We start from the raw sequence: 13,519 nt of genomic DNA on the forward strand, positions 1-13,519 counted from the left end.
AATAAAATTAAAGAAAACTCAGTTACCTTTCCGTCAAGTACACGTTTTCCTCAATCAGGTCAAAGTAACAGGGCATCTTGCCTTGCTTGGCAAACTCCTTCCAGCGCTGCGGGTCTCTAAAGTCATCCATGATGCACAAGCGACCGACCATGGAGGAGTCCTGCGGTGCCGCCTCCGCTTGCTCCCCCTCTGCCTTTACCTTCTTCCTCTCCCTCGAGTCGCCATCGCTCTCAGAGTCACTCTCCAACTCCTGGCGCCTTTTTTTTGGCGGCCCTCGCTCCTTCACGTCGTTTTTTTCCAAAGCCTTCACCTCCTCCTTTTTCTCACCGGCGGAGCCCGGCTCCTTGGTGGAATTGCTGCTGATCTCGTGGGCTTGCACAGAACCTGCCTCTTTCTGCTCAGGAGCGTGGAATTTACTCGGGGAGCTGGGAAAACGAGCCTTGCACTCATCATCCCAGCGGTCATCCTCCTCGTACTCCTCGTGATCCTCCGTTAGGGAATCCGGCACTTGCCCTTGAATCCGTTCGTAATTAATTCCAGAAGGCCTGCTAGCAGACCTTGCGTCCCAATAACCGTTGCCTTGCCAGTAGTTCTGAGAGCCGCCGTAGGCTCCCGAACCTGGCTGGTAAACGTAGCCTGAGTAGACCCCGAAGCTGCTATCCGGCTGCTGGTAGGTGCTACTGGGCTTCTCCGGCTGGGAGAAATCCCAGCCTAAACCACCCAAATCCTCTGCTGTATGAAAACCATCCACCTTGGAGAACTCCCCGAGGCCAGACTGATTAAGCCCACCCTTCCCCTGCCTGCTGTCGGGCTGGGAAGCGTTGGTTTGGTGTCGGGAGTTATCGGCGCTTTCCAAGCTCTCGGGCAGACAAAATGGCTGCTCCTCCTGCAGGCCACCAGGTCTACCCGCGGACACCAGCTCCTTCAGCCTCTCGTCCTGGTTGGGTTTGCCATCGGAATCCGCCGCTAAATCTGCCTGACTCGTGCTGTCAACACCATCGCTCTGAGGCTGGCAAGCGTCTGGACGAAGCTCTTCGGGCTCCTTCCTGCTGAGCTCGGTGGAAGAGGCCGGGCTCTTCTCCATGCCCCGAGGGGAGCACCTGCTCTCTGCCTGCGGGCCATTCTTACTCGTCGTATTCTCCGGCCTCTCTTCGTAGTAAGGCCGGCTGGGCTCCGGCCTCTCATCGTCCCAGTGGTCCGAGTAACGCCGGTTGCCTTGGCTGCTCCGCGAGGAGCACGGGCTGCTCTCCTCCATGGCGATGGTGGAGTTCTTGGGGACGACCACAACCGATTGGAGCCTTTTCCGAGGCATGCCGTCGTCAGAATCTGAATCCTCCGTCTCGCTGTCGTCGCTGCCCGCCTCGCTGTCACTCTCGGCTGTGTCCGAGTAATCGTCATGGCGAGCGGGAACGAAGTCGGAGGCGCCGCCGCTGCTGTCACACGTCGGGGCCTGCGTTAGGGTTTCAGTTTCTTCAGCGGTGACCACAACGTCGCAAGATGGAAACAAAGCGTCTGGAAAAGCCGACGCCACCAAGGGCCCATTCCCGGCGTCCTCAATTGAGGTGCCAAGGCCTTGCTCTTTCAGGTCGTCAGACCCAAGTCCCTCGGTAGAAACCGCGCTTTCTTCCACCACGACCTCTCTGCTGCGGTGCTCCGGCGGCAATTCGGAGTAATACGAATGCTCGTCCTTGAAAGACAGCTTGCCTTTCGCCGAAGGAAGGTCGACATGCCGGGTGTCCACCTCCAGCATCTCCTCAGCTTCCACATGGTGTGCTGGCCTCTCGCATTGGCTTGGCGGGGCCCTGTCCCACTTGGAGGGGACGTTGCCCTCGGGATGCTGCGCGACCATGGGATTGTCCAACCTGATTCGGGGGGAATAGCCGTCCTGGGAGGAATCTCTGCTCGAGCTGTCCACAGCTAGGCTCGTTTTATGGGCATGGTTCATATGATACTGATCGTCTTCACAGGCCGACTTGGAATTTTGATCCTCTGGGCTTTCATAGTCGCACGTCACCGTCTGTGGTTCAACGTGCACGTCCAGAAACGCCTCAGAAGTAACTTTTAGATCTGCTGGTTCTGCTTCGATTTCAACCTCCGAATGGTACAAAGAAGGGGTGGCATCATCGGAAATGTAGCAAAAAACTGATTCTTTGGTTTTGTCGCATGGAGTCGCCTGATCATCCAGCTTCTTGATTAAAGTTTTAGAGTGATCTACATTCACCACTGGCAAAGGCATAGCTTCGCATTGCTGCTCTGGGACCGGAGCCTCCGTTTCCTTAAACAGGCTGCTACACTCGCTGGACTGCACATGAGAATCGCCTAGCTCATGCTCTTTAGAGGCATACGTGCTCTCAAATCCATTCGATGGCAATGGATACGACTTACTCGTCTTTACGACGGGTGACACTTCCGACCTACACAGGCTATCGTCAGAAGACGCTGTGACATCCTCTGGTTTGGAGGCACTGAGAGTTGCCAAGTCATCAGACCTACCCTCTGGGGACCCATTTATATTCATTTCCATAGGGAAACACGTTCTTAACTGCTCGTGCTTTACCTTTACTAAAGTCTCTTGCTCCTTAACACTGTCATGGCATTCATTTCCTGCAACTTCCTCGGACCTTGAATGAGGAAAACCAGCTTTTGATTCATCAGTCTTTTTAAAAGTGGGTGAATCATTTAACTGATTTAATGGAGAAAGTGTCTTTTCCCTTTCAAATCTTTTTGCAATGGACACTCGGATCTCATTGCTTTTTAGACAAGAGGTCTCTAAATCTAGAGAATTAGACTGCTGCTTTATTTCTTCAACCGATTCTGTACAACAGAAAGAACTCTTAAATTTATCAGGCTTTGGCGCAGGGGTCTTTGAAGGGGTGGACTTATAACGGGAGGAATTCACATTACTGTCAGGCTTAGAATGGGATGTCCCCTTTCGATACCCGAGCTCATTAAGGGGAGAGCACCTTTTGGTTACTTCACTTTCTGAAGTCCGTTTTGAATCTCTATCTGCTTTTGAAGAAGACTTTCCTCTCCTCTCCATGTCACCATGAGATGACTCTATTTTGCTGTCCCTGTCCGACTTAGAGTAAGAAGTCCTTGAATCTCTGTACGAAGAGGAGTGGGACGACGTGCGCCTCGAGTCGCTAGATCTGGAATGTGTCCTCCTGTACTCGTCTTCCGAATCAGAGCTCTCCCTCGCCCTCGAATCCGCGTACGAACGAGAGTATCTTGTCCTTTCTCTGTAAGGGGAGCTCCGGTGGTATCTGCGGTCGGACTCGTAGTAATGCGAGCGCTCCGACCTCGAGTACGAAGAGCTGGTTCGGGAGCCCCGATCGGACCGGGAACGAGAATGAGACCGGCTTCGCCGTCTGTCCCTGTCTGACCTCGACCGGGAGGACGAGTACCGCGAATCTCGCTCCGACTTGGAATAACTAGAGTACTTCTCATCTCTGTCCGACTTGGAGCGCGAGGAGGACTTCACCAGTTCTTCTCCCCTGAGCGACGCAGAGCTTTTCCTGGGATCTCTCTCTTTTTCCGCGCTGGATATCTTCAGTTCATGCGAGCGCTGGCTGGAAGAAGTCCTCACAGAGTCTTCATCAGACTCGGAGCCCAGCAACGCGCCGTCGGACTGGGAGAACTTCCTCTTCGAACCCTGTTTCCTAGAGCACAGAGAAGCACCCTTGGAGCTGTCTGCCACCTCGTCGTCTTTCCCAATATGGGAATCTTCCTTCTGTGGAGTTATTTCCACCTGCTCGGCCGTGTGTACGGTTACGTGCTCTTCCAAACCGTGCGATACCGCATCCTGCTTGACGTCCAGCTCCAAAGCCTCCTTCGGCACCACACGACACGGCTCCTTCGAAGCCGGGACTTCTGCTTCTACAGGCGGCGACAGCAGCAGCGTCGACATGAGCGTTACGGGCAGTTGTGGCAAGGCTGCTGCTGCGGGAACTGGCATGGATGCTGCTGGTGATGCTGTTGGAGGAGGTGGAGGCGGCGGTGGAGGTGTCGACGGGAAATCCGCGGCCGCTGCCACCGGTTCCGTTACCGGTGCCAGAGCCGACGGCGGCAACGTCGCTGCTGCAGCTGGTGGCGGTGGTTTGGTAGTGACGCTAAGTAAATGTTTCTTAAAATGGATCTTCCCCAGTTCTACCTTCGGTTTGGGAGGTGAGGACTCCTCAGCTGAACCGGCAGCATCCCCAAGGTCCATTTTAATTTTGGGGTTAAAGTCAGTCTGAAGGGGTACTGCTGGGGAGTTCTGAGTTTCATTTTGTTTCTCGTTTCCGAGACCGGTCAGAAATCTGTTCGGTAAGGTTTTCTTGGTTAAACTAAAGCTGAAAGACACTTTTTGTCTTCCCTGCTCCTCAAGGTTAACCTTTGTTTTGGTGCCTTTGGGCAAAAAGCGACTAGAAGCAACGCCTTTGAACACTGGGCCTTTGATAAAGCCAGCTTTCTGCACGGTTTCAGTCTTGCCCTGGAAAAGACAAAAAAAAAAAAAAGGCTGTTAGAAGAAGGTTTTTTTAAAAAAAACAACTCTGTTCTACAGGAGCACTGAGCAATTTTCTTCTACCTGGTGAATTTTTTATGATTATAAAATAGAAATTGATATCCTGGGCTGCAGTCTGGGACAGCGCAGCCACGCTGCTTTTCTGAGCCTGCCTCTCTTTTGATCAGAATCAATTATCTGCTCATTTTGAGTCTTGAACAGCATCTCCTCTGGGATTCAGGCTGAGGCTTTTTAACTGACTTATTAATAACCAAGCTGAAAGTTCTTTTTTAATTCTTATTAAAAAAAAAAAAGAAGGGGTTCGACGCACCAAGTTAATCGAAGAGAGAGCGCTACTTTATTTGTTCTGTTTCTATGGTCTCACACCACCAAACACCCTGCACTTTTAAGCCTTAGGTGTGTTTGCTTTCACACCCCGGCAGACTGCACCTGGATGCGTTTGGTTTCGGAGTGAGTCAGGCTACCAAGAGCTACAGCCACAGCTTCAGGCCCCGTCCTTTCCCACGTGCTGCTTTATCTCGGGCATTCATCCTTCCCGACAAGTCTCGGGCTAACAAACAGGTCAACACAGAGTAAGGCACCTCTCACCTTACAGAACGCAGTTATCAAAGCCCAAGATTAGCAGCTTTCAGAGCAAAAAGCAGAGCGTGTTTATTTGCCTTGGCATTTGTCCACCTATTTTAAAGCCACGGGCTTGTCTCCGCAGAAGCTCTATCGCTATCCACCGCAGCGGAACGAGAGCACGATCCCCAAAATGAATGCTGTCCCGCTGTGCTAAAGGGGTGCTCCTCTCCATCTCCCTCATCCCCATAAATCCAAACTGCGTTATTCTAATTACACTCTGGGCGAGGAGCATGACTCCAAGGCAAACAGTTCTCGCAGTCGGAACACCGTACACGGCGAGGTTTCCCTCCCATAACTACTGCATGAACACATCGCTGGCAGCAGCAGAGGTTTCCTGCTGCCCACGGTGACTTACGATGTGCTTAGTTATCCTTTAACTTCTGCAGAACAATGCACAGCTGCTCAGGCTAAAGGCACCGCGGTAAATTATTAAGGAGGGTGGTGGAACGGAAGCCCCATCCCATTTTGAAAAAAGGCACGTCCACGTGCTTGTCTTCCTCACCAACACTGCCCCACTCTCATCTCTAGAAAGGCCGCTGAAAATGCTGTTTTCAAAGGGATGAACACATTAGAAATTATCTATTTTTTGAACCCAGACAACAGACTAATCCACAAGTGCACACAGCCAAATTCACAAATTCATTTTGTCCTTTTTAAAGGACAAAACCAAGCGTTCAGCCCACTTGGTTGGAGTTTCTCCAGGTCTGAACGCTACCAAGACCGTCCTCCTGTAGGATGCTGGGCTCAGCCTCCCCGAGAGCAAGGGGACATAATTTTGTGAGTTTGTTGGGTCACTTCTTCTCCTTCTGTGACCAGAAATCGACACCTTTCTACCCTGACCTGGGCGTATGCATCGGAAGAATGTAAGTGGAAGAAATCAGGTTCCTATCTTCACACGTATCTGGATGTCTAAGGGAAGGAGTCTCTACAAATCTGAATCCAAACTCTTATCATGGACTGGATTCACCTGTTATATCAATTATACACTAAATATATATATAAAATCACAGTAAATACAGTGCATCAGCATTCTGGAGTTGTCTTAGTAGAACTTTGCTGAAATTATTTACGTCCAAAATTCATTTATGGAAATCTACGCCAGTTGTTTTGATTACAACCTTCCTACCTCTAAGCACAACAGAGCTGAAACCTGAGCTCACAGACGAGTAACAGGGTTTGGACCCAGCCACCTTTGCACAAAACGCAGGACTGGAGGGAAGAAAAGGAGCTGCAGAGCTTCCTTCTGCTGCTTTTCGTATCTCTTCAGCAGAGATCACGCATCTCAGAACAAATGCTTCAACCTCACATGCTCACCCTTCCAGGGATATTTTTTTCTCCTTAAATAGCACCGAGTTTAAAAAACACGACTTACATAAATGTAAAATATATTCCACGGGTAGCTTTGGAAATTTAATAGGGAGCAATTACTGGCGGAATAGTGGGAAAGTTCTCCTGCCTTTCATGTTTTACAGACAGCAAACGCTCCCCCAGCACGCTGCCGTGGGCGTAGTGCAGTGGGGGAAGGCGGCAGGAGCTCGCTCTGAGTACTCCACGGAGATGAATGACTGCTGAGGAACGCCTGAAGCAGCACGAGGCAGTGCCCCTGCAGCTCTCCAGCCCGCTGGGGAGGCAGGAGCACGCACAGCACGTTCAGCCAGAGCAGACGTGGTCCTGAAGCATCAAAAATTATTTAGCGGCGGTCTTTCCCTCAGCTGGGGTGTCATAAAACGTTCCAGTCCCGGAAAGTTTCCTCCTTTCCCTGCACATTAATGCAGCAGAAGGCTTCGTTTTCCATGGATGAAGTCCTGAAATATTCATCTTGTCGTGGTGCAGAGAGCAGGACCTACCTGCAGCAGTGACTCAGAGGCACCACCGCGCTCCGCTGCCCGTGGCCACGAGCAAAGAGATGCAGAGGTGGCACTGAGGGCACTCCCTGCCCCTCCAGACCTCATCATTGCCCTGAAAACACCCCAAAACACCGGGATAAAACATGAAGATGTCCCTCGTCCCTGTCCAAGCAAGTGGGGTTGGGTTTTGCCCTTTGGTTTATCTGGCCCCAAGGCTCAGGAAATCCCTAACTCAGAACTACGCTGGGCTAAAGTCTGTTTGAGGAGTGCCATAAGAAAGGAATTCATTTTACTCACCTCATTTTCTTCTTCTCTATTGCAATCCAGCCGGGAAAACATGCAAAAGAAAACAGAGAAAGAAGGGGTGAACATCAGAACCACGAAACTCAACATCAGACCTCTGCCACCCCAAGTGTGGCCATGCCAGCCTGCGCCCAGCCACCGGCGGCTTCGGAGGGCACCTCGGGGATCTGAACGTGGACAATTCTGCAAGGAAATTTGCTTTTTCGGAGCAAATCTCCCAAAACCAAGCATCCTGAAGGATGCTGACGGCTGGCAAGCCAGCCAGGATCCTGCCTCAACAGCCAAGCAGCTCCTGCACGAGCGAGGAGGACGAACCGCGCTGCTCCGGTCTCGCCGTGCCCGACACCTGGAGAGCCTCGGGAAATATTTTGGCCCCTAAATGGAAACTACACGAACGGATGGAGAGGTTTCAGGCACGTTTCTGCAGCGAAAGCACGGAAAAAAATGGGTATTTCCCCATCTGAGCAATCATCAACCGAGAATTAGGAGCAACCGGCTCGAAAGCCCTATCGCCAGCGGTAATTTAGGACAGAGGCTCGGGTCCGGCTGATAAAGCTTATTAACGGGGGATAAATCACCCCTACAGCAGCAATAACAGGGCTGGTTTTTATTGAGGAAACACGACCCGGCAGCTCGAGCAAGCCGTGGATACACAAAGGGCACGCAGGTGATTTAATGGGGTTGGGAACACCGGTAATTCAGCGCCGTGCCGACGGGGCGGACGGAAGGAAGCCTTTAGGAACAGCATTTTGGCAAAAAATCGCTGCCCAAAAGGAGCAGATCCTTGTTAGGATCGCAGAAAGCGACTTTTAGGCAAACCAGAACTTTTTTTTTTCCCTGTGTATCGCCAGGAAGGCAGCGGGGTTTCCGAGAGGAGCAGCGAGGAGGCAGCCGGGGCCGCAGCCTCTTCCTTTTTGCCCCAGCCTCCAACACAAAAATAGGGTTGCCAAAATTAGGCAAGGCGCCCGGAACGGTTTGCCAAAATTCCTCCCACGCCGGGCTGGGAGTCACACGGGTTTTCCACGATATGAGAGAGAGAGAGAGAGGAAGCGAAGCAGGATTGTCCCCGAGCCGGGGACACCGTCCCAGCACCCAGCTCTTTGCTATCCTCGGGCGTGTAAAAGGAAGAGTTGTTAAAATTAGCAACGGGCTCGGGCTTTTACCGGTGTTTTTTTTTTAATTTCAAGAGGAAGGGCTCATGAAAACCCGAAATAAAACACAAGAGATGGGTCTACAAACACACCACGAACCCACAGCCCAACCTTGGCTTTGTGGGGTTTTGTGGGGCTTTGCTTATGCTAAAAAAGCCAGCAAAAAGAACACCCTCGGGCTCCTGGAGCCTAAATGACAAAAACTGGCAAAAAAGGGGGCTGAGCAGAGCCTCATCTCCCCCAAGTCCTTTTTTTTTTTTATTTTCTGGAAGCCTGCAACTCTTTTTATCTCAGACCTGCAGGGCTAACGACTCTGCAAGAGGGGGAAAAAAAAAAGCCTCAGCCCGGCATTATGCAGGAATTAGCACGGGTCCATCTGAAAGCCTACCTGGGCAGCAATTTTGCCTCCTTTTCTTAGGGAAAACCGAGCGCAAAAGCCAAAATCCCGGAGGAAATGGCAGCCTGGGGGACTGCCCAGCTCCCCGGGCACCTCGGCAAAAAAAAATAAAAAAAAAAAATACAAATTTGGGGAAAATCTCTGCAGATTTCAGCTACTGGGCTCGAAAGCGAGTGGGTTTGTAAAACTTACGGGTTTGAAGCTCTAGGACATTGCTTGCCTGGGGAATCTGGAAAAAAGGCAGGGATGTTCATGGGCAACCCCGCTCCGTCCCCCGAGGAGCCACGCAGAGGAAGGGACGCGGCACAGGGAGGTAGGAGGGGGGAGAAATCAAACGTTTGGCTCAAAAAGAAGCTGGAAAGCCGGGGAATTGCTCCCAAAACTGAATTAAAACCGCAGGTTGGGGGGAAATCCTGCCGAAATCCTGCTTAAATATCAGCTCCTGGCCCCCAAGCGCAAGGCTCGGAGGACACGGCCGCCCCCGAGGGAGGCGAGGAAGCTGGGAAAAGGCAGAATTAAAAAATTAAAATCCGTCCCCCAGCAAGTCCTGCGCTCACTTACAGTCATCGCTGCCCACCGGAGCGGCTCCACCTCACCTGGGGCTGGGTGCTGGAAGAGGGGGAAAAGGGGAAAAAAAGGAAAAAAAAGCAACAAAAGGAAAAGCAAGGTGGCCCCTCCCCTGGGGGGCAGGTCCTGGGGGCTTCCACCCACCCTCCTCCTCCTCCTCCTCCTCTTCTTTGCCGGAGGAAGCAGGAGCACAAGGCTCTGGGTTTTTTTTTTTCCAAAGTTGGTGCTGCAAGCGTTGAGGATTTGCCTTCCGTCAGCTGCAAGGAGCTCGGATCTCGAGGCGAAACCTCCGTGGGGGCATTTTGAGCCCCAAGGCTTTAAGGCAGCTGTGTCCTGCTGCTCTCCATCCCAAAAAAAAACTCCTGGAATTGCTGTGGGAAGCTCTGGAGCACGGAGCACACGGCGGGTTTGCTTGGGCACGGCTCTTCCTCCCCTCCTCCTCCTCCTCTACAATTTCCCATCGATTTTTGCCTCCTGACCCGATTTCCCATCAATTTTTGCCTCCTGACCCACATTTTTCTTCAGCCCCAGGCTCTGCCCTCCGGACACGTTCCTCCTGGAGCCCTGGGGCTGATCCCAAAAGCGTAAAACGTGCCAGGAAGAGGCAGCAGCAGGAAGAGGAGCACCTTCTGGAGAGCCCAAACCACCTCCAGAGAGGCAGGGGAAGAGAAAAAATCGAATGGAACCGGATCCGGTCCAGCAAACGCCCTCCAAAACTCCCAAAAAATAAAACAGTTTTCTCCAAACTTCTCGGCGACAGCAGGGAAATGCAGCAGAGCCCTGGATGCTTGCTCAAAAAGCCCAGCTGAAGGCACGGTTACGTCCTCGTCCTCGCGCCGCGGCCACACGAAGCCCGCTCCGAGCCACTCCAAGGCAAGCGTCGAGCCACACGGGGAGAGAATTAAGCAAAAAAAAACAGCGAGGAAGCTCTCCGAAAGCCTCCTGATCCCAAAATCCAGGCATTCGGCCTCTTTTCTCAGCCGTCCCCTCGCCCCAGGACTTTGGGGTGCTCAGTTTATGTATTTGGTGTTCCTGCAGGGTCAGCACGGAGCAATTAATTACCCGCAGGTGATTAAAGCTCCCGGAATTGTTTGGAAATCCCAAAATCCTGCCCGGTAGCCTGCAGCCGCCACCGACGGCTCTGTTCTCCGGCCTTAATTGCTCCGTCCTTAATTACTCCATCCCGAACCGCTCCGAATTGGTGAAGGCACCGGTACCTCGACTGCTTGACGCCCCTTTTTTGGTGCTGGTGGTGGTTTTTTTCCCTTTTTCCTAACACCTCTGAAGTTGAACGCTGTGAATCCTTTGGAGCTGCTGCTTCTGGGCCGTAGGCACGAGGAGGGAGGAACGGCAGAGCACTGGGGGGGAAGCTGCGGAAGAACCTGGGGAAGAAGAGCCCGGAAAGCAATAAAAAGCCCCAAATTCGGGCTCCGAACCCAGAGCCCGGCCTGCCAGCTGAAACCAAACCCGAAAAATAACCCCGGTTAGAAACAGGGGTGGCGAGGCGGCCGAGCGCGGCCCTCCTGCTGCCCTGCTCCAGGCCCTCGCTCATCAGAGAGGCGTTTTGGGGTTTAAAAAGCCTTTTTCCTTAAAGAAGCTGACGTCCCCCCGCTGCTGACAATGCACCAGGGGGCCTGGGTTTGGGATTTTAGGCTCCGATCCCCGCCGTGTGCCTTTGCCTTGTGCCGAGGCGCTGGGAGGAACCGAGAGGGATCCTGGGGGCAGAAGCAGCAGGCAGAATCCGGATCCCTACAGAAAGCCAAAAAAAAAAGCCCCAAAGCAACAAAAAGCCCACGGCGCGAGCAGAAAACTGGAATTTGGGGCTGTTTGGATCCATCCACCTCAGTGTGGGACCTCACCAAGGTCCCACCACGGCGGGATCGTTTCGTTCAGAGCGCTTTTTTATAAAAGCTGTTGGAGAAACCACCCTGGCTTCTCCCCACAGCCCTGTTTTGCACACTCGGAGGCTGTTTCAGCAGGGGACCAGCACTCATTTCACTCTAAATTAGCCCAAAATGCAAAATACCCACACCGGGCTAGAACTCGGTGGCTGATAGTGGAGCTATTTGAAAGCAACGGGGTGGAAAGCTCGGGACAAGCAGGAGCACGGTGCCCACCTCCAGGGCTCGCTCCTTGTCCCACACAACCCTCCTGCAGCAGGTAAACACGTCCCAAAGAACCTCAACGACCACGGCCAGCAGTCCTAGCCCGGCCCAGCACCAAATCCTCCGTCTCTCCCTAATTTTATCAGGCTCAAACCGCAGGCATCATTCCCCGGCTGCTCCACGGGGGCGAGCGCACGGCTCGGGGCGCTCGCTCGGGAGGTTTGCTCTGCTGTCCTTGCTCCAAAGGGGCTGTTTCTAGCTTCAATTCTGCTCCAGCAGCAGCACGGGGCCGCTACGGGCCGGGTGTTTGCCTCCTCGCAGCCCCGAGCTGGCCGCCGGTCCCGGTTACGGAGCAGCCCCGAATCCTTTGGGGTGCAGGGGGGGGACGTCTACAAATGCAAAGACAGCGTCCAAAGCAACAAGAACAACAAAAATAATAATAATACAACGCGAAAAACACCACGGGCAGCTCTTCCACAGGCAGCAAGGAAAGCAGGACGATGTGGTGGAGGGGGTCAGGGGAAAGCCCCGTGACGGGAGGGCCACAATTCACCGGCCATGAGGAGCTCCCCCTCCTTTCGGAGCCCTTTCTGTCCGAAAACGGGGCAGGGACTCGCTCCCCTCACCTCCAAACAACCCCAGACAGCGGGGAGAGGACAAAAAGAGCTTTAGGGGCAGCACCCTGAGGCTCCCAAGCGCTGCCCCGCACACCCACAGCCAAAAAGGGGCCAAAAATAAAAAAACCCTGGGACACCTCCACCCTCAAACTAAACCCTGGGACCCTCCGCACGACCTAACCGGGGTCGGTAGGGAGCAGGGCAGCGCTGCCGGAGCCCTTCCCCTTTTTTCCCTTCCTCCCCCCGAGGGCTCCGCTCCGCTGCCGGCCTCCCCCCTCCGCCTCCCGGCCGCGGCGCTCACGCAAGACCGGGGATTCGCGGCCTACCCCGGCCTCCCCCCTTCACCGCTCCGAAGCGGGCCACGAAAAACACCGGGAACCCAACAACCACCGGCAGACGAAGCAGAAGAAGCCTTCACCCTCCTCCCTTCCTCCTCCCCGAGTTTTTTTTTTTTTTTCCCTCTTTCCCCCACCGCTCCCGGGGCCCGCCGAGGCCTCAGGGCCGCGGGGCCGGGAAGCGGCGGCCCCAAAGAGGGGGAAAGGGGGGGGCTCGGTGCTGCTCCCCCCCACACACCCGGTGCTGCCCTTGCTTACTCCGGGGTGGGGTGCTCCGGGTCGTAGAAGTCCCCCATGGTCGGGCTGAAGCCGTCGGGGCTGAGAGGAGAAAGAAGAGAGAAAATGGGGGGGGGGGGGGGGGGGACGGGGAGGCCGCTGTCCGCCCCCCCTCCGAGCCCGGCCTGGGGGGGGGAGGCTCAGGCTCGGGCTCGGGTTCGGCTCCGCCGCCTCCTTTCCCCCCCCTCACATCGTCCGCAGGGCCCCGAGCTTCAGCGGCCTCCGTTGGGGCCCCGCCATCCGCTCGCAGCCCCTGGCCCTGGCCCTGCCCGCCCAGCACAGCGCCGAGTCCGCCCCGGCTCCTCCTCCTCCTCCTTCTCCTCTGCCACCACCACCGCCGCGACGTCGCTGGTGCTGGTGGTACTGGGGGTACTGGGGGTACTGGGGGTACTGGGGGTGATTTTGGTTCTCCTCGGAGCGCTACGAGAGGTGCTGGGATGGGGAGAAGCGGGAGGAGCCCCCCCTAAATTCCCCTCCGGGAGCAGCGGGATTCCAGGGATTGGCACCGGGATGCTGGGGTGCCCAAGGAAAAACTGGAGCCCCCCAGGATCAGCGGGATCCCAGGGATTGGGACCGGGACACTGGGGTCCCCAAGGATATCTGGGATCCCCCAAATTCAGCCCCGGGACACCGGCACCTCCCCAGGATCACCAGCACCCCCTGGGACAAGCAGCATCTTCCAGGATCGGTACCGGGACGCTGGGACCACCAAGATCCCCCAGATCAGCCCCGGGACACCAGCACCCCCTGGGATCAGCATCAGGACGCTGGGACCCCCAAGGACGACCGGGAG

General features: G+C 54.5%; 1 protein-coding gene across 3 annotated transcripts in view; it reads right to left on the minus strand.

Moving 5' to 3' along the window:
- SETD2 (SET domain containing 2, histone lysine methyltransferase) overlaps positions 1-13,029 on the minus strand; it is a 45,539-nt gene extending 32,510 nt beyond the window's left edge. For 2 of the 3 annotated variants that reach the window (XR_011807143.1, XM_072033946.1), the window contains exons 1-3: positions 12,709-13,029; positions 7,273-7,288; positions 27-4,471 (exon numbers count right to left, since the gene is read on the minus strand). Coding sequence is in view for 2 of the 3 variants with exons in the window: in XM_072033946.1 (XP_071890047.1) it covers positions 27-4,471; positions 7,273-7,288; positions 12,709-12,746 (4,499 nt within the window). In the remaining variant the exon portion in view is untranslated. The remainder of the gene's footprint in view (positions 1-26; positions 4,472-7,272; positions 7,289-12,708) is intronic. The other variant, XM_072033945.1, reaches the window with a different exon arrangement.
- Positions 13,030-13,519: the final 490 nt, after the last annotated feature.

This window comes from Anas platyrhynchos, chromosome 2 (genome assembly GCF_047663525.1).
Source record: "Anas platyrhynchos isolate ZD024472 breed Pekin duck chromosome 2, IASCAAS_PekinDuck_T2T, whole genome shotgun sequence".
In the NCBI taxonomy this organism is placed as follows: Eukaryota; Metazoa; Chordata; class Aves; order Anseriformes; family Anatidae; genus Anas; species Anas platyrhynchos.